Source organism: Centroberyx affinis, unplaced genomic scaffold (genome assembly GCF_046629955.1).
Source record: "Centroberyx affinis isolate AG114_WGS23_722 - 3 ecotype Tasmania unplaced genomic scaffold, CSIRO-AGI_Caff_v1 ptg001293l_1, whole genome shotgun sequence".
NCBI classification, from domain to species: Eukaryota; Metazoa; Chordata; class Actinopteri; order Beryciformes; family Berycidae; genus Centroberyx; species Centroberyx affinis.
Window position 1 is genome coordinate 146,911 of NW_027279799.1, and position 20,225 is coordinate 167,135.

General features: G+C 47.8%; 1 protein-coding gene across 2 annotated transcripts in view; it reads left to right on the forward strand.

The window, feature by feature from the left end:
• The window catches only part of LOC139649127 (transcription factor HIVEP3), a 38,241-nt gene that overhangs the window by 12,595 nt on the left and 5,421 nt on the right, over nucleotides 1-20,225 (forward strand). The window contains exons 2-6 of one of the 2 annotated variants that reach the window (XM_071525447.1): nucleotides 6,701-6,746; nucleotides 12,802-15,156; nucleotides 15,528-15,817; nucleotides 16,015-18,060; nucleotides 18,338-18,486. In XM_071525447.1, the coding sequence (XP_071381548.1) occupies nucleotides 13,155-15,156; nucleotides 15,528-15,817; nucleotides 16,015-18,060; nucleotides 18,338-18,486 (4,487 nt within the window). In that variant the 5' untranslated portion in view covers nucleotides 6,701-6,746; nucleotides 12,802-13,154. The remainder of the gene's footprint in view (nucleotides 1-6,700; nucleotides 6,747-12,801; nucleotides 15,157-15,527; nucleotides 15,818-16,014; nucleotides 18,061-18,337; nucleotides 18,487-20,225) is intronic. The other variant, XM_071525448.1, reaches the window with a different exon arrangement.

A 20,225-nucleotide genomic window follows, 5' to 3' on the forward strand; every position in this document is an offset into this window, starting at 1 on the left:
CAGCAACCGTGTGTATTCGAAGGAATGTGGGTTTGTTACCGTAGCCTGCAGCCAGACGGTGTAGCTGTGTGTGGCCTTCCCTCGTGGCCAAACAAGTCCGCACCTCCCAGCAGCAACGAGTACAGCCAGTGACACATTTCTGTCTGTCTGGTTACACAAAGTGGGCCAGTTGGCTTGCAGTAGACTGGGCCATGTTTGACTTAACGCACGGACACAGAGGTTATTATTGCTTGATTCTTTTTATCTTCCAAGAGGCATCTTTTAAGTTACAACAGATTAGCTGTTTGCCCACCAACTTTTTACCTTGGCATTGGATGCCTGTGTATGTTTGCTTGTTCCTGACGGTTTGTTACTAAGCAGCATACAGGTGTTGACAGTGATCTTGACATCTTAATCCTTGTCAACCTTGTGTGTACAGTGCTGTAATGCTCTGTTTCTTTAGCTCTCTGTTGTTGACAACCTTTGTTGTAAGGTAAAGTTAGCGAAGGCAGCATGATGATTTCAGGTCTAATAGTGTCTTAAGGTATTGTGTTGGGAATGAAATAAAGTAGAGCAACATGAACACTTTCACAGCAAAAAAAAAAAAAAAAAAATCAAGACCCAGCCTCCGTCAAGGTCTTGTGCATTGTTGCCCATGATTGCTTTGGAGGAATACAAGAGCCTGTGCATAAGCAACCTTTCATGCCATTAATGATAGGCATGTATTCATGTATTTTGTCAATTCAGCATTGCACAGCCACGTACACACACACACACACAAACACACAGATTTACTAGGGGACTGTTTTAGCTGAGCTTGATTGCCGTGTGTGATTGATGACCTGTCTCTCTCAGCCCTGGAGCTGCAGTCCCAAGATATAGAGGCTGCACACTGCACACACATTTGATAGGCTTTATAAGATTTCCTCTCTCAGATGGCAGATAGAATGTAAAACCTAGGAGTCACTGCTGTGTACTGAGGACACAGTCTGAAATGACCACATACAGTCATTTCACACACACACACTTTCTCTCTCTCTCTCTCTCTCTCTCTCTCTCTCTCTCTCTCTCACACACACACACACACACACACTCTCTCTCTCTCTCTCTCTCTCTCCCTCTCTTTCACATGCACAGATACACAGACAAACATACTTACTCCCTTAACTGAAGCACTAACTCAAGTGGATGCATACATAAACACAAAAACATAGGCCTTGTGTATCCATCAGCAAATACACACTCACACACACACACACTGACACACTCAGGCGCTCGGGCAAACAAACACACAAACAGATGGGTGAGGACGCGTGACCGTGTACATTTGGTTTTAAGGCCGGCTGACAAGGCGTTGACGCGTCAGGAGAGTCTCTGTTGACAAGCCGCTAATGCAGCCAGGCAGTGTGGCGCTGGGCCGGACAGAATGGGGCAGCGCTGGACACACAGAGGAGGAGGAGGGAGAGTAAACTGTGGACCGACGCTTGGTCTGAATGGAGTTGTTTGTCACTGTGGGTAGCAATTACTGGCCTGGCCCTGAGTACAGTCCCTGATCAGAAGGGTGCCCCTCTGCCAGGCTGGGAGGGAGTTAGGGGGGGGGGGGGTGAAGAGGAAGGTGGTGGTGGAGGCAATGTTTATACATTCTGCGGCCTGGTCCTGGTGTTTGAACACACTCAGGCAGAGCTTCCACCTGTTGACTCTCCCCTGAGCCTGTGTTTGTGCAGGCAGCGCTAAAAGCACCAGCAGCTCAAACTTAACAGCTCAAATTAACATAGTCACAGGTTACAGAGATGTGTAGATAAGGCATGGCGCCGGGTCATACGCAGTGCTACAGCAATGCTAGTTATACATAATGCAGCTTCACACACAATGAGGTACAGTGAACTCAGCTGATCGAGGCTTTCTATCATCGGGCAGGAATTCATGTGGGGTGACATATAAGAGTTAAATAACTAGATCAATTCCGAGAAAACTAAAATGACTGTGCTAATTTGATTGCTGCTCTAACATGAAAGATAACCACAGGTGGCTTTTGGACGAAAACACATTTGGACTCCAAAATCCACACAGTTGTCATTGAGCAGCTTGTAGGGGGAGCTTGATCTCCCCTATGAGAAATCAGAAAACATCAGAAAATGCTTTAATCGTTGGGCAATCACAAGACTTTTCCAACCTCAACCTGCCAAAACAGGTTGGAAAACTCAGTTCTAGCAAGCAGAGCTGCTGTTAAAAAGCCTGGTCGATATGTTAAAATGAAAATGAATGTTTTTATTGTATATTTATATTTACCAGTAAGCTATATAGTGTGTCTTTTCCCCCTCTCCGTCCATGTTAATCTGACTTGATAAGTTCACATCATCACAGGTTTGCCTAAACCCAATTCTTGTGACTTCCAGCATGATTGAGAGAGCAAATATAAAGCAGCAGATAGTGAAAGACAGTCACGGTAAGCTGTGTGGGAGGATTTTGCGCTGTGGTCTTGACATCCACACAACATCAGTGAAACCTGTGGGTGCAGGGAGGACAGCTTTTGAAAATGTCACTTCCTCTTTCTATATTTATCCTCTCCTGCTCCCCCATGCTTTGTCACTCTTTTATTTCATTTGCGCACCGCCGTTGCTGCGATTGTGTTTTTGATGTCGAGCTATCCAGAGGCAGCTGAAGTGACTTTGACAGACATGCTGTATCTGTTTCACTTCTGTTACAGTAGCTCTCTACAAGGCCCTGGAGTCTGTTTGTTCACTGCTGCTGTCCCTAATGTATCACTGTCATGTTACCAGACCATTTTTGCCTTTGTGGTAGTGACTCAAACCTGTTTTTTTTCACATTTTAATATTTAAGACTCTCAGGAAATACTAATAATGTATAATCACTGTAGCTAAATATACCTTTTCAAATTGCTAATGATATATTTTGTCTACGTATGGTATCTACTTACTAATCAGGGAGTTCACTCAGGGCCGGGCTAATTTACATAATCACTACCCACAGCAACCCAGCAGACATGGTTTCCTGGTAGCCTTCCTCATAACATACATAAAGTTTACTTGGCCACATTCAGTATAAAGACAGCGGTGCTTGCTAATGCCTCAGCGCTGTGGTAAGGGAAAAGATAATGAGAGTGGGTTGTGAGGATGAAATTGAGAACTAAATGGGGAGAGAGTGACTGCAAAGAGGGAATTGTGCATGTGTGTGTGTGTGAGAGAGAGAGAGAAAGAGAGAGACAGAGAAAGAGAAAGAGACTGCAAAAGAGAAAAAGCGAGATGATGAGTGAAACAGAGAGGGTGGTCAGTCTGTCAGTGTTTTACAGGATCAGATGTCAGATCTGCCGAGGATAAGTATCGATTGGCATTAACAAAAGACTGGCATGCAAGACTCCATTAGCTGGCTGGTTGGTTGCATGTCTAAGAGCCCTCCCCTCTCGCTGCATTGTAGCTGTCTGTGTGTGTGTGTGTGCATGTATATTTATAGGCCTAAGGCATATGTTTAGCGCTTAATGCTTCATTAGGTCTATACACTAAACCCCAATATGACATAACAGACACACCATGCTCTATAACACGCATTCATCGTGTCTTAATACTGTTTACTTGTGCTCTCCAGTCAAGATCATCAACAGATTTTCAATGAGAGGGAGCCGTGCGTCACCTGCTCTTCTAATAAACACTAAGAGAACCAAAGACGTAGGACAGTAGCTGAACTTAGGGAGAAAACCGATGGCATGTACTGTAATGTACACCAGTCAAAAGTTTGAATGTGCTATGTTTTTCATTATCTTAAAAGCTATTTTGATCTAAAGGCTTATGCTTAAATGCTTAAAATTTGTTTTTCAGACAAAATATAATTAGTGAAGTTGATGCCAATGTATGAATTTCTTTCCAAAGCCTTTGCCTTTCCTTCAAGGCAAAAGGCGGCTACTTTAAAGAATCTAAAATATGAGATAGTTTAACACGGTTTAACACTTTTTTGGTCACTGCATAGTTCAATTTGTGTAATTTTCATAGTTGAAATGTGAAAAATAGTAAAAATAAAGAAAAATGTGTGTGTCCAAAATTTTGACTGGTAGTGTATGACCCCAAGGTGGTGAAGTTCAATTTTATGTCACACCATAAAAGGAATTTATGTTTTATGTAGGTTTTATTCTGAGCTAGAGGGTGAAAATGAGGTGATGATATAGCTGGTGTTTGCCCATGTAATGACTGGACTTGGTTGGTTTGACAGCCAAATCCCGTTCCCAGAAGACCACCTCAGGCAGGGACACTCAGCCTGCTTGTGAGGTGGGTGTCTCCTTTGCCCCCAGTCCCTTTCTGAACAAACACAAACAGGTAGAGCAATACTGAACCACAGTGGCTTTTATACACTAGGTGGGCTCCCTCTTTAATTGGATCTTGTTTCTATCATAATACCACAGTCATATGGACTGAGGGGGGGGACGCGGTTTACTGGAAGACCACACGTCTGAAATAACCTGCCCTCTCTGCCCTCAGAGAAGAGAAAACCCTCTTATAATACTCCCATATTTGCCCATTTTACTGCCTGTGTCTGCAGTTTATGGGGTGAAAGTCCAAAAATATGTCATCTGTACGGTTGTCTGTAAATTCACACACTGCTCATTTAGTCTAAATTATAGTCTGTGGCTGCACCAAAACAACATGAATTTTCTTGTAAAGCATGATGTTTGCATTTTAGGTGTTGCTTACCTCTGCTTTATATTTGTCTGTGTCATATATGTGAAATTGCCTCATGTGACCATACCATTGGGGAACCCGTGTTTCCATTTAAATGAGAAAAGTTTTGCCACAAAGTGAGCTTGACATGCTTGGGGCCTATGGATGTGATATAGTCTCCGGATAATTGTGCATTGTGAGGACTTGCTTTCAGGCCTTTCGTGATCTTTGTGCTTCCAGTGAAAATCCCATTTTCACCCCAGTTCTCAAAATTATAATCTACTCTTTGGGACTGTTGAATTTACAGCTCTTGCCTAGCTTCCAAGCAGAGTGTGTGGCTGAAGCCCGGTCCCCGGCCTTGCTAATCGTCATGTCTGTGTAGAGCAGCTTCCCTGTCAATCATCACCACAGAGGCAGTTTTGTTCCTCGGCCTCCGCCCCCCCCCCACCTTCCCGTCAGAACCCCTCAGTTTGAGGAACAGAGGACAAAGGGATGACGGATGGGTGAAGGTCCCTCACAGGGAAGTACAGTATAGAAGGTGCGTGCAGCAAACGGCGACAATGAGCACATTCAGACAGACACAATACAGTCCCTCGGCCAGCGAAACCCAGCTTAACCCAGCATCAGGCCAGCACAGTCCCCCTACAGCAGTCAGCCAGCAGCCACACGGAGCCAGGGGTAATCACCGAGTCCTGAACAACACTCCTATTGACTGCAACCAAATCAAATAAGAGAGGAGACACAGGGCAGGGGAGAAAGAATAGGGGGAAACGCGGGCAAACCGCGAAGAATGACAACACAGGGAAAGTGGAGAGGGAAATGAAAAAGGAGAAATAAATGGAGATATCCAAATGGGATAATGAGCGCAAACGAGGAGGTGTAAAGAAAAAGAGCTCGAGAAGAGAAACAAACAAAATGAGTGGAGAAATAGACCCAGGGAACAGTGACCCCCATCCCCTCCTTTGACTCATCCCGTCATCCGGCTGTGAGTCCCACCAGGCCTCCACGTGTTGCTGGCCTGTGAGGATCCATGTTCCCTCTGCCTGCCTTCTGATCAGTAGCCCAGCCATCCGCTCGTCCTGTGTGCCGGCTCGTCACTGTGTGAGTGTGTTTATTTTAGAGCGTGACTCACACTTCCTGTACTCTGCCAGTGAGGCAAAGCTCTATGGAACAGCAGGACCTCCTTTCATTCTCAATTCTCTCTCTCTCTCTCTCTCTCTCTCTCCCTCTCTCTCTCTTTTGCTTTCTCTCTCTCGCTCTCTCTCATGTTGCACTAGCGATAGGCGTAGCCTGAGTTCTGCGTAATGCGGGGGTTTGAATGGATGTGACTATGGAATTCATTTATGTCATTTACAGATGCAGCTCACTGGCGCTCTAGCTGGAACTGGAAGATTTATGTGAATGAGACTCGTTCACGTAGGCAGAGAGTTACTTACCCAGAAGCCCTCTGCATGTACACGCATGGCATTGTGCATGGCATTGTGCTTCAGAATGAGTTCTTCACCCATCACTACAATTGGCTAACTTTGTCGATAAGGAGGTGATAATTGCTAGGCTCCTCTGTGCAGGATCCGCCTCCAGGGTCCTGCGTTGCAGGGGAAAGCCCCGTGTAAGACCTGTTTGTAATCCTATCTATCGGCACGCTGCCACCGCCACTGAATGTGTGAGTTAAAGAAACAGCAGCAAATGCTCATGTCCCGATTGAATGGTTGCATTCTGTAGTCTGCACTGTTCTGGTTCGCCATGCACTAGTATTGCAATTTATACTGGAAAATCTGGCAAAAAAGAACATGATGATTTATGGTATGATGAAGCTAATGATGATGGTGTTGGTGATTTTTGATTGTGATTCGCTCCTAGTTTTTTCTTTCTACCGCATCTTCCTCCTCCCCTTATATTTGTACAGTGGAAACATTCATTTAGTTTAGTTTCTCTCTCCCTCTCCCTTTCCATCACTCTGTTTTTGCCTCACCCCCACCCTCTCTCTCAGCAACACACCCACTCAAACAGTCATATCCGCTCTCACTCTCTGGCTCTCCCTGCTTGTCTCACAGTGCCTGTGAAGCGTCTCTGAGGGGGAAGACCAGACTGCTCTGTCAGGTAATCAACACTCTGTCTCTCTCTCTCTCTCTCTCTCTCTCTCTCTCTCTCTCTCTCTCTCTCTCTCTCTCTCTCTCTCTCGTCTCTCTCGTCTCTCTCTCTCTCTCCCTGCCTCTTCTCTAACTTAACTCCATCTCTGCCTTCCTCCCTCAATCCACCTCTCCCTCAATCTTTTCACCCTTCTCTCTCCCCAACTTTACTTGTTGTCAGTCACGGTAAATGAATCATTTGGGTCAGAGAGTATCATATTGTAAGTTCTTTCAGCTGTTTCAGCAATGTGTGAGTTGTGTAAGCATTTGATCATTTGCTGTTGCACCTTTGCAGTTTTTGACTTTGTAATCTCAGTGCTTTCTCAGTATGTGTTGTTATGGCCTCAGTTTGTTAGTTACAGGATTTAAGCTCATCTACTATCTGAATGTTGGAGACTCTCTTTCATTGATATAAAGGCAACAAATCTGAAGTGTTATATAGGGCATGGGGCATCACTGAACCGTATGGATGTTATTATACAAGGCTTCTAATTCACAGATTTAATTAAAGTTTCATTTTCCTTGCTGAACAAATAGATGATTGTCATTCGCGAAGGGCCTTGCCCCGAATAAAATGATGGAATTCCCAGCGACCTGCGATTTAGTTGAAGTTTAGGCCAGTTTGTTATTACAGCTGATTATGTTACCAGAGGGACAGATTTCCCGCTGCCGGGGGTATTACTATTATAAACCCCTCACCACAATCTCCTCCTGCTGTCGAGGTGTGCATTACCTGTGCCACTCCACTCGTGTTTGATTTAAAGGCCAGTATTGACCCGCAGTTCAGTGGCTTGTGTTTAATCAAAGTGAACACTGCGATGGTTGTGAACCGCCTGTCTTTATCAAAGCCCTGTAAAATCCTCCTCGACTCCCCGCCTCAGAGGTACAGCGATCCTGATGCATCCTGCACAGAGCGGAGAGGCAGAGCGGAGGGAGGGAGGGAGGGGGGGGGGGGGGGGAGCTGTGGTATGTGGTCTTTCCAGACAGCGTCCTCCTCAGTGCGTGGCTCCGACCCACAGCAGTGATATCCCCGGGTGAGTCTGGGTCTCGGGCTTATAGGTTTCTGCGCTCTATCTGCCATCTGGTTCTGTCCTCTCTGGGTTTCTTTTATAGTCGGTTACAACCAAGCCAAACAGTTTTCTTCCCTTGGTTGGGAGTCTGGTTAGCATTACTGTCTGGGATTTGGGGCCTGAGTCCGATACGACCAGAGCGCTCTGTTAGACTTTTAGGTGGAGGCTAGGACTGTGTTTACATCTCTGAGAAGCTCCTATTCACCTTATAATTAGGGAACACTGCAGAGCTTCTTGTACAGTATCAAGTGTTGTATTGCTCCATTGAGATTGTGATTTTGAGAGTAAGCTGAGCCTGGACTGTGTGTATTTGTCTGCTGCAACTTCAACCTGTCTCCGCTCTAAGGGGTTAGAGGTCAGAGATCATGCCAGCTTGGCAAGGCACACAGAGGCCAAGCTTTTCCCCCACTTCCTGCTGCCAGCGTGCGTCTGTACTCAGAGAGGATGCTGGGAGATAAATTTAGACCTCCAGCTCCCTCTCCATCTGCCGTTGCTCAGAGTAGGCTGGTTTCCATGGGAACCTGCACCAGGCTACCGCCAGTAAGGAAGAATGGGGGGGATGACAGCAGATTTTTTAAAAAGCACTTAAGAGGGTTTATCTCCTCTCGGGGCACAAGGTAATTTAATGTTTAGCCCATATTTTTATCCATCATTACCAGCTGCATGAATACGGCGGAGTATTGATGAGGAAATGAACACAAACTCTGCCTGCTGTACTCTCCTGTGCATGTTAATGAAGTTTTAACTATGGAACTGCTGCAAAGCCTCTTACCAGTATAGCACTACTTACTGAGCAGGAATTGAGCTAATGTTTGCATTATTGGAATTACAGTTTTAAATGTACAGTGACTGGACTTAGTAGACACAGTAGAAACAGTGGAAAGAGTGTGTGTGTGTGTGTCTGTGTGTGTGTGTGTGTGTGTGTGTGTGTGTGTGTGTGTGTGTGTGTGTGTGTGTGTGTGTGGGTGGGTGGGTGGGTGGGTATGAAGGAGACAGAGTGTAAGCGTGTGCTCGTGCTCCCTTGGGTACCTGCATCAGTGTCTGTTTCTGCTGACAAAGCCCCTTCACAAGTACATACACACACACACACACACACACACACACACCATCTCTGTGCACATTTCTCACTCTCACTCAATCTCTCTCCTTCTCTCTCTAAGGAGCAATCTTAATCACATTTTAGGCACAGACACCAGAAACTAGTCCACACAACAAATCACCGCATCCACAAGCTGTGACTGCTCGGCGAATTAGCATACAACGGTTAAAGACCGATCCAAGGTGGAATACTGGGGGACACGATGCTGCGATGTTCACAGTTTGTTGTTTCGCATACTGCGACTAATATTAGCTTTGTGGTTTTGCTCTGACAACTCATATCAAAGGAACATAACACTATAGAACAGCTGCATCAATGGCTTCCAGTAAGTGTAAGCTTGCACCTCGCAGTCTATAAATAGAGCAGAGTGAAGAACAACCTTGCCCCACCCTCATCGATCACGGTAGACAAATTTACATAACCTGTGTGTTGTGCCAGAGGTCTTACCATTGTAATATGGTTTTCACCTGTGCGCAACTGATCGCATTGATTTCTATTTGTGTGTATGTAATGCTATCGTACATGAAAGTGCTGTGCGTAATAGGACCTCTGGATTATAAGTCATCTTTGTGGAATGAGGATGGGAAAGGAAAACCCCTTGTGAAAGAGCAGGGGGTTACCTCAGGGCTCAGCCTCTGATTGGCTGGTCAGATCTGTCAGAATACATTTAGCACAGCTGTGTGTTAGCGGGCATCGCTCTGAGGGGGAGTAGTACTGTATGTGTATACTGTATGTGGGCTGTAGGGTGTTTGTGTGTGTGTGTGTGTGTGTGTGTGTGTGTGTGTGTTGGCTTATTGTAGACCAGACTAGACACTGGCAGTCCTTCCCCTCGTCTTCCTGGCAGGGTCCTGACGGTGTGTTTCCCCGCTCAGAGCTGGCAGTCTAGACTGCCATGAATAATGTAAGCAGTGCTCTCCCCAACCTTAAAGCCTTCTAATCGCCCTGTTTAAGGGCTGCATCAATAGCTATGCCAGAGATCATTAAGCTTACACTGTGATGGCCAACTACATACTACGTGCTCAGACATCTATTACAAGGAGCCTGAGGAGGACACACTGGCTTGCTCTTTCACTCTGCTTCCCTCTCTCTCTCTCTCTCTCTCTCTCTCTCTCTCTCTCTCTCCCTCTCTCTCTCTCTCACTCCTTCCTTCTGTTTTCTGCGCACAGAATCATCCCACTTCACATCCAGACTCCTGTTTTACACCCACCAACTTTTTTACCTGTCTTTTCCCATCAGGTTGCTCCTCCCGCTATATTTTCCCTCGTCTGCTTTTCCGCGACTCCTTTTCTCTGCTTCTCTTTCTCACACACCCCCTCCTTTTCACCATTGTTCTTTTATTGCCACCTCACTTTTCGCTCTTGCATTTAGGGGTGTGAGGAGCCACACTTGTTCAGCATCTGACGTACAACCCTTTTGTGCGCTCCATTCCCTCCGGATCTAACTTATCCAACTCCAGAGACAGCCTCCCCGGAGCTCAACAGCTCAAGACGGAAAAAGCTATAGCTGCCGCCACGTAACAAAGTCTTCCCAGTTGTATGTCTGCTTGTCCAGCTGAGAAGGCAGAAGACAGACAAACGAAGACAGACAAGTGAATTTTAATGGTGTTGATTTGGTTTGTTATTCTGCCTAATTGCTGAGTGTTGACGGTAAAAGTCTGCTGTAATCAAAGCGTGGGTCTGCTTGGAGAAACACACTAAATAGATGATCAGCCCTCAGCAGATGTGGGGGAACATGGAAATGGAGCCGAGAATCTGTCAAGTCGTTTCCAAGAGGAAGAGTGATTCTCTTTCTTTTTTCCACTGTAAACTGGCTCTAATGAAGGCTGACTGTGCAATGTGTTTTTTTTAGACATATGGGGAGAGCGAAAGTGTGGCTCATTAAAAAAAAAACCTGTCAGTGCTGCCTTGCCACCACTGGCACCTCAGCTGCAGTCTTCTGCTAGGCCTGTTTATTCAGCCACTGGATCACTGATTCACTCCATAGTCTTCCCCTTCTGCTCTCTCTCTCCACCTCTTCCCACTCCATCTGACTCTCTTGCTCCTGCGCCATACGCTTGTCTCTAATATTATAGAGTATCTATATGTGTTCTGTCTCTCACCGCCATTCTGTCAGTCTCTGGATTTGCTCTGTGTCTGTGTGAGGTACTTAAACATAGAATATCAGTTTGTTTTTCACATTTTTCCTACTTATGTAGAGTCATTGGCACATTATTTAGAAGCCTTGTTATCTTTTCTGCTGGTATGTTCTGGCTGTCAGAGGTGGTCCACATCATCACACACGTCTGCAGCTGTGAGGTGAACACACACCGTGTCCTCCTTCACCGAGCGCTGATCTCCAGAGTCTGACAGAGTTTTGGGGGGGTGCAAGAAGTGTGGATGTCTCTGATGATGATTGATACTCTGGATTAGCCTGTGCTAGGACTGTCAGCGGTTGGGCACGGCCGCTCAGTGAAAATGTTATGATTGGCCCTATCCATTCCCAGAATGTGTTTTGATTGGCTGTGGTACAAGAATCTTGTGTCTTGAGTTGAGGCTGAGTGCAGGATTTGTAGTAAGTGGGAAATATTACAGTACATATATCTTGATAAAAGGGGAGATTTCATCATACCCCCATCCAAAAGTCTTTGTCATGATCGGCTATACTTGGCCCCTCATAAATGCTGCTTTCTGGTAGTGTGTGAGTGGGAATTATTACAGTAGATATATCTTGATAAAAGAGGAGGTTTCACAGTACCCTCCCACAATGGACTGTAACGAGCAACCATACTTGGCCCCTCATAAACACTGCGCCCTAGTGGCTGTACATAACAATACAGTGTGTGGGGCATAGGCTGAAAGTCAGTAGCTGTCAAGTCCTCTTATCCACTAGAAGACAGCCCCCCTCCATTTACCCCCTTTAGCTTTAGTGCCAGATCAGATAAGCATAGGCTATATTTCCAACATTTGTTTTGACTCTTTGCCCTGACACTGCGGTCTCCTCAGTTGGTGCCTGTGCTCTGGATGCCCTGAGCTGCTCTGACTCCTGCAGAGTAGGCCAGTCATGGGTCAGATACACATTAGTCTGTTTGGAGAAGAAGTTTCTATTTGAAGGGAGTTTTTCATTTTGTCTCTATGTAGATTCTAAGGAGATTCACAAGTGTTAATGTGTGTGCCTGCAGACATTTACACAGATGCTTGTGTGCAGATCATGCTTTTTGAAAATGTTACAATAAGAGAACATCTGGACCTAACAATCCTAGAGGTACAGTAGGTGTGCTGTCTCCTGAATTAGAGAGAAGTGCACTGCACTGTGATAGCCTTGTTCTGTATCACTGCACAGTATCTGACAGGGGTGCTCATTTAGAGTTGAGGCTAGGACAGATGAGAGCAATAACATGTTACTGATGCAATTACGCTGCTAATGTTCTCATTACAACACTGACCCCACTCAACATTACGGCAGGAAAATGTAACCCTATTTGTCAAGATATGATATGTGGGGGCAATTCTTAATAGGGAGTTTGATAATAGGACATTAATGACTTTGGCCTTTCTGCTCTACCAACATAACTCTTTTTCATCAAAGGTTAGCAGCATGGCAGGCTTTTTGGGACTGCTTATGATGTCAAGAAAGTCATCTTAAAAAGGTCCTATGTGTTTTCTAAATTTTGCTGAGTGTGCTGTAATGAGCTGTTGGCGTTACTGAAGTCAGCAGGGCAAGACTTCATCACCTCTTTCTGTTTTGTTCTTTTTATTTTGCAGCTATAGGAAAGTGCTGTAAAAATATGGTTCTTCGTAGCAGTAGTAGTAGTATCTAATAGTTGCCTTTGTGTTTTTCCACTTCGGTAACTCAGTGCTTCTGTTTCTGTGTTCCTTCAGACCCATCTAGGAGCTGAACGACTAATTATCTTGAGAACCAACAAAACAGACATGCAGAGAAGACCTTGGGAGAGCTGTTAGAATGGCTGAGGCTGGACAGGAGCAGAGCTGTTCAGTACAGAGTGATGATCCATGTTTACCTGCATCCATGCAGCTCCAGGGCACCTTTTAATGATGCCTTATTTGGTCCTCTTGAATAACTTTTGGCCCACACCAAAAAAGGCCCTTTGTTGTGATTTACGACTCAGTCTGTCGATGTTCCCCTGCCCCTGACCTCCCTGCTGCCATGCGGTCAGCTCCATGAGGCTCCCAGAGCCCTTACTTGTGTGTCTGTGAGGCCTCCTCCCCACTCTATGGAGGCTGAGCCCAGCCGTCCGGCCGATGGGGAGCGCTCCGGAAGGCAAGAGCAGCAGCCTGTGTCTGCTGAGAACCCACTGGGATCCCGTCCACCTCAGCAGCCGCAGCAGCCTCCCAACCCCCGTCCCGTACACAGAGCCCTGGGCCGCCTGCAAAATCGCCAACCCAAACGCAGTGACCTTCTGCTCCGGTTGCAGCAGCAGCAAGCGGTAGCATGGCAGCATTCAGACACCCCAGGTCCCTCAGGAGGCAGCTTCCTCTCTCCAGCCCCCTCTTCCACCTCACCCCTTCCCTCCACCTCCTCCACCCGGGGCGAGCATGGTCCGGGGGTCCCATCCCAGCCCAGCCAGGAAGGCCCAGAAGGGGGTGGCCCATCCAGAAGAGGGGAGAAGAAACCCCAAAAACCAGGGAAATATGTGTGCACTTACTGTGGCCGTCCATGTGCCAAGCCAAGCGTCCTTCAGAAACACATTCGCTCCCACACGGGAGAAAGACCCTACCCTTGTGCCCCCTGTGGCTTTTCTTTCAAGACCAAGAGCAACCTGTACAAACACCGCAAGTCCCACGCCCATCGCATTAAAGCGGGCCTGGCGTCCAGCCGTGATGAGCCCAGTTTGAGTGGACCAGAGGGGGCGGGTCTAGGAGAAGACCCCGAGGAACCCACAGAGGGAGAGAGCACAGAGTCTGAAGAGGAGACGGGTCACCACAGACAGTCCTCCTCTAAGGAGATGTTGGGCCAGCAGAGGAGAGGCGGTAAGGAGCTGTCAGGAGGCTCAGAGGAGAGCCAGAGACCTGAGGACTCCCAGGCTGTCAAACAGAGGCTGGCAATGAGGCTTAGTGAGAGGAAACGAGGTCCCATGGCTTCTCCAGATGACCCTCCCTCCTCCCTCTCCACCTCATCTTCCTCGCTGGGCCCTGGCAGTAAAGGCAGCACAGAGTCTGGCTACTTCTCTGGATCCGGCAGTACTGAGCTGTCCCAAGTTAGCCCCCCCAGTGCCAGTGCCAAAACCTACGCAGAAATTATCCTGGGGAAATATGGGAGACTGGGAGGGCAGCAGCGCAGTCCCCATCAGCAGCAGCCCCATTCTTCACTCTCCTCACCCTCAGGAGCAGAGGAGAAGAGCATGCCCTTCACTGTACCCAAAACACAAGTCATAGAACACATTACCAAGCTCATCACCATCAATGAAGCAGTGGTAGACACCAGTGAGATTGACAGCGTAAAGCCCCGACGCTCCTCTCTGTCCAGGAAGAGCAGCATGGAGTCACCCAAATTTAGCACCCCTAAAGATCCCTACGCATTTGACCCCAAAGCGGACGCCCCTGGCCCCAGTGGTTTGGGGCATCTCCACAGTCCTGAGGTAGATCCATCAGGTTCCCAGGAGCTGTCCACAGTGCCTCTGCTTAGAAGCCACTCAATGCCCTCATCTGCCAGCCAGGGAGACCCCTCCACCTCTGGCACCATGTCCCCCAGAGGCTTCCGTCTCTGCCACTCCTTTGATGAGCAGCAAGCGGTGGTAGCAGAGATGAGGGTCGGCCATGCCCAGCGTATGCTGAGGCGCCAGCCTGCCATAGAAGTTCCCCTGGGAGCTGAGCTCATCCTGGAGGAGGCAGGGCCCACCTCCTCCTCAGCCAGAGGCACTGACCTAGCCAGGCAACAGCAACAACAGCAACAGCAAAGGGGTCCCAGCCTGTACGAGTGTGAAGCATGCGGGGCCCGCTGCCAACAGAGAGAGGGCTACGAGGCCCACAGAGCCATCTGCACAGGACAGCAAACACTGGAACAAGAGAGTGGGGATGTGAGTGGGACATGCAGGGAGGACCGCCCCCAGATGATGCACTATAAGTTCCGAGCGCTGGCCATGGCTGTGAGGAAGAGGAGGAAAGAGGAGAGTCTGGAGGAGGATCCTCCCAGCCCTGGGCCTGCAGCCATGTCGGGCAGCTCTGCAGCCCTCACTCCAGTGCCAAGCAGACCGGAGCACAGCCAGGCCCTCTCAGGTTTGTTAATGTTTCCCCATAGTAGGAGAAAGAATTCTGACATGATCTTCCTCTATAAACAAACAAGTTCATTTCTTATCTTTCATCTCTTTTCATCCTTTTTAACATCTAAAAATTTTGAATGGCTAAAGAGAAGTTATGCATATAGAGTAGATATGTGCATCTTCATCATGGATGTTAAGCACAGAAAATGACAAAAATGAAAACAACATTTAATAGACTGCAAGATAAATAAAAAGCAAAAACTGCAATGGAATACCATTATGTACAATAGTGAGATGAGGAAAGGAAATCTGCAATCAACTGGAATTCATTATTCAGATGCAATATACCAGTGTAATTTGTTGGTAATTTATTGATTGTTTTCGTAGGTGTTCCCTCCCAGACTGAGCCAAAACAGCAGCAGCAGCAGGACAGGAAGGGTGTGTCTGTCATCCAGCACACCAGCTCTTTTGAGAAGCAGGAGAGTATATCCATGGAGAGTCAGGAACCAGACCTCAGAGAGAGTCAGACAACACAGCAACCAGAGCCAAAACCATCACCCTCTACATCCCGCCTCATCCGCCAGCCCAACATCCAAGTGCCAGAGATCCTGGTTACCGTGGAGCCTGATGCTGACATGCCATCTGTGTCATCCCCAGTCACAGCATCCTCATCCAAGGTACATGATTATCTAAAAGAGCGTTTGGCTATTTATTTCTGTATATTTTGTACAAATTGCCTTGCTGCTTTATGGTATTGTATCTATCATTGCGTGTTCATCTGTTTCACCTGCCTCTCTACAAAAACCCTGGTTCTTTTATACTGAATATTTTACCCAGCGGGATGTTAAATTGGTAAACTGTTTATATGTCCTAGGAGGCAGAGAGAGTGGAGGAGTTCCAGTGGCCTCAGCGCAGCCAGACTCTGGCCCAGCTTCCCGCAGAGAAGCTGCCACCAAAGAAGAAGAGACTCCGCCTGGCAGAAGTGGCCCAGTCCTCTGGGGAGTCTAGCTTTGAGTCTGTATCCCTGCCTCGCAGTCCCAGTCAAGAGAGCAACATCTCGCATACTTCAAGCCTCTCTGCTTCCTGCGAGGACACAGCGAGGTCTGAGCCTGCCGCCTGGGCCTCCACAAGCCAGGGCTCCCAGATGCTGATGGTGCCTTCCGCTTCCCACCAACACCACCAAACACACAGAGAGATGAGGCGCTCAGCCTCAGAGCAGACCCCAGCCAGCCCCCAACAGACAGACCAGATCTCAGAGACCAGGAGTAAGTCCTTTGACTATGGGTCCCTCTCCCCTCAGCAGTCTGCATCTACCTGGAGAGAAAGGAGGAAGTGCCTCCTGGTGAAGCATGCCACCCTAGGGGAACCTGAGCAGGAGGAAGGAGCCGCCATGAGTCACTCACCCAGAGCAGAGAGCCCAAAGCCTGGACCCTCCCACTCCCGCCATCCTGCTCTCTACTCGGCCGAGGCTAGCTCCCGGCTCAGCCCGGAGGCCATAGGAAAAACCCTGCAGCTGTTCCATCCCCAGATCCTCCCTCTCTCTCAGGGTGTGCTCCCTCTGCAGCCCAGAGGCCAGGATGTGTTCCCCCCAGGATCGCTAGCCCAGCTGCTCCCGGTCACTACAGCCATCTCTGAAGTCCTCTCCTCCCAGATCATCCACAGAGCTTTTTTACATTCACAGACAGCACCCCCACCTATACAGGTACACCCATCGCAGATCCACATGGCTGAACGGTTGGGCATACCACTCCATCAGCTTCCTACGCTACTTCCTCTCCAGTTCTCTTCCAGAACTAGAGCTAGTCAGGCTCTGTACCTGCCTGTTCCCCCGAGACTCACCGCACAGCTCCCTTCCCCTCCCCCTATAGAGGCCGGACCCTCCATCTCTTCTATGTCTCCTGCCCTGACTCACCAGTCCCTTGTACCCATCTCCTACCACCACCCACGACCGGTCATCGCCACCTGCCTGGCACAGCTTACACCGGTAGTGTCTCTTGTGGTGCCAGTGCGCCTCCAGACCCATATACCCACCTACACCAGTGCCATGTATACCACCCTGTCTCAGATACTAGCCTCCGCCCGCTCACAGGAGCCCATTTGTTGCACAGCTATGGTCATCATGGGTCAGGTGGAGCGGGACAAGCTGCAGAGGTCCTACCTGAAGGTCCCCACCCCAGACATCAAGAGCCTCCTGCCCCTGTCGCTGCCTGTGGAGCTGGCCTCTGGGTCAGAATCTGGGGAGGGCTATGGCCCACTGGGGGCTGGGGGGAGTAAACGCATGCTTTCTCCTGCTGCCAGCCTGGAGCTCAGCACAGAGGCCCAGCGTCACCAAAAAAGGGTAAAGGAGGAAGAGGAGGGGGAGCAACACAAGGCAGGAGAGGAGGAGGTGGGAGAGAAGGTGGAGGAGGAAGCAGTGAGCAGTAAGGACACTGGGAGAAAACTGGAAGGAGAAGAGCCAAAGAGGGTAGAGGTAGTAACTGTGAAAGTGGAGGGGGAGGAGGAGCAAGTACCAAGGAAACATAACAGGGAGGAAGAGGAGGAGGAGGCTAAGCCAAAAAAGGAAGAGGCGCCAGTGGTGGAGGAGGGTCAGCGGGTCGGTGCTCCTCAGCTTCAAAGCCCAGAAAGACCCAGCACCCCCTCATACCCCAGCCTCCACACCACCACCTCAGTCAACTGGTGCTACCTGAACTATGTGAAGCCCAACCCGTCTGCCCAGAGGGACCCCCAGACTTCAGTTTACTCTACCTGGAGCGTCAGTGTTCACAACCCCAACCTGCCAGGCCTCAGCACCAAGGTGGCCTTGTCTCTACTGTGCTCCAAACAGAAGCACAGCTCAGAGACTTACACCATGGCCACAGCCCTGACCCCAGCCAAAAGCAAACTGGCTCCTGCCAGTAGCAGAACGCCACGTGTCTCAGAGGTAAATATAACAGCAATATACACTTCTTAATAGCTTAATATAGAGTCTTCCTCTGTCAAAGAGACACCAAACAACTTTTAGAATGGGTAAACACTAAAAGGAGCTTTTTGACTGAGAATTTCATATCAGTGATTGTCACATGTAGCCCCATTAATGTGCGAAATAATAGAAAATAACAGACATGACATTTTAGACATTTCATTTTATAAGTTTTGCCTGCAAAGAATCCATTATGTTCCAGAGTAGGTGAATTTTCCTATGTCTGTCTGGAGTGTAGGTACATGCTACCCCACCCAGCGCCCTCGTCGAAGTGAAGGATCCACCACAGCATGAAAAGGAGGAGAAGAGGAAAGGGAGGAGAGACGAGGAAGGACCCTCCACCTCCAAACAGAGCGAGCCTCCTCGCGTTCGTATCTTCGAAGGCGGGTAAGAACAACGAGAGCCTGTCTTATTATTCAGTACTCAGTATTTGAGAATAATAGCAGTGCCTCATTACGCAAATAATCTGTTCATCTGTCACTGCCTGGTCACTCAACCAGCGACTGATGACAGCAAAACAGCAACCATGGAGAGCAGAAAAGAGTGTACTGAGAAATAACAGATGGGAGGCACTGGAGCTCTCAGGGACTTCATTTGTACCCGCAGCCAAGCTTCTTCCTGTTACTGCTGGCAAAAAAGTCTGTTTTTTAGAAGTGTTCATTTAGAGGGATAGTGGTGTGTGTGTGTGTGTGTGTGTGTGTGTGTGTGTGTGTGTGTGTGTGTGTGTGTGTGTTCAGGGAAAAGGTTGTCAGCAGCTTCTCTCCATCTTCATTTGGGGAGATTTTCATTAATATCTGTATAGCTGTTTTGCAGTGATATTAATGCAAGTGACTGAAATTTAGCTACGGAGAAAGGACAAATCCAGCACCTGGATTTCTCTTGAGTAATCATTGTAATTATGCATGGTGTGTGTGTGTGTGTGTGTGTGTGTGTGTGTGTATAATATGTGCATGCGAATGTCTGCAAACATGCACGTTTGTCCACTTAAGTGTTTTCACATCCTGCTTTTCATTTATGTTTGTGGGTGCATATTGTTTCCAGTGCAGTCTCTTCTTTCCCAGGTTCTGTCTGTTTAGAGCAGAGTCTTTCCCTGGCAGCTGATTCAACCTAGATCAGTTTATGCTGAAGCACTAGAGGAGATAGAGACAAGAGAAAAAAAAAAGGAAGGAGAGAAAAGGTAGACATGTTAAAATAGAGGAGAGGGGTAAAGATAGGAATGAAGATGTTTGAGAGTTTTAGAACACTGGTTTGTGTCCATCCTCACGATGGACACAAGGAAATCTATCAACATAAGCATATAGAATGTTTCAGTGAGAAATCCCTATTGATAGGCATTGGATTTTGTAGAGGGAGTTTGCTTGTGTGTGTGTGTGTGAGTGTGAGTGTGTGTGTGTGTGTGTGTGTGTGTGTGTGTGTGTGTAATGTACAGCAAGGCCTGTGTTTTGTGTTTATGTGCACACAGTTGAGTGTGGAGAAGTTGTCTGCTTGACAGTAGATAAGGCACTAATTACGAGTCTTTATCACTCGCAGCCACACATTACACACACACACAACCACAGGATGTACTTTGCCATCCACAAACAGCCTACAGCGCTGTCCCTTCTTTCCCTTGTCTGTCTCCATCATACAACCCTTCTCTTCTCTGTCCACGCTCCCTGTTTCACTCCGGCAATTCACCCAGTTTTACTTTCACTTCCCCCTCTCTCTCTCTCTCTCTCTCTCTCTCTCTCTCTCTCTCTGTCAACTTCCTCTGTGTCCTCTCTCTGTATACCTGCTTCCCTTGATGCCCTGCTGCAGCGATTTTCTCCATGCATGCAAACAAGCACAGCTGCACACTCTTGAATACAGCAGAATGTTTTGTACCCTTATTCTGTTAGCGTTCATTCTCCCTGTCATCAACACTTAAAAACCGTGACTGTTTACCACTCATTTTATTCTCAGCCGTCACTGGAGGACAAGCAACACATGCATCTTTTCTCGCTTTCTATAAATATGCATCATACAGCTTTGTTGATGTTCCAACGACTTGTATGATTTCATCCTGATCCAATTACAGAGATCCCTTTAAGTAAAGGGAGGGTCGGGGTCTCTGGAGTGTATTAGTATCACGCAGCTAAAGAAACAGA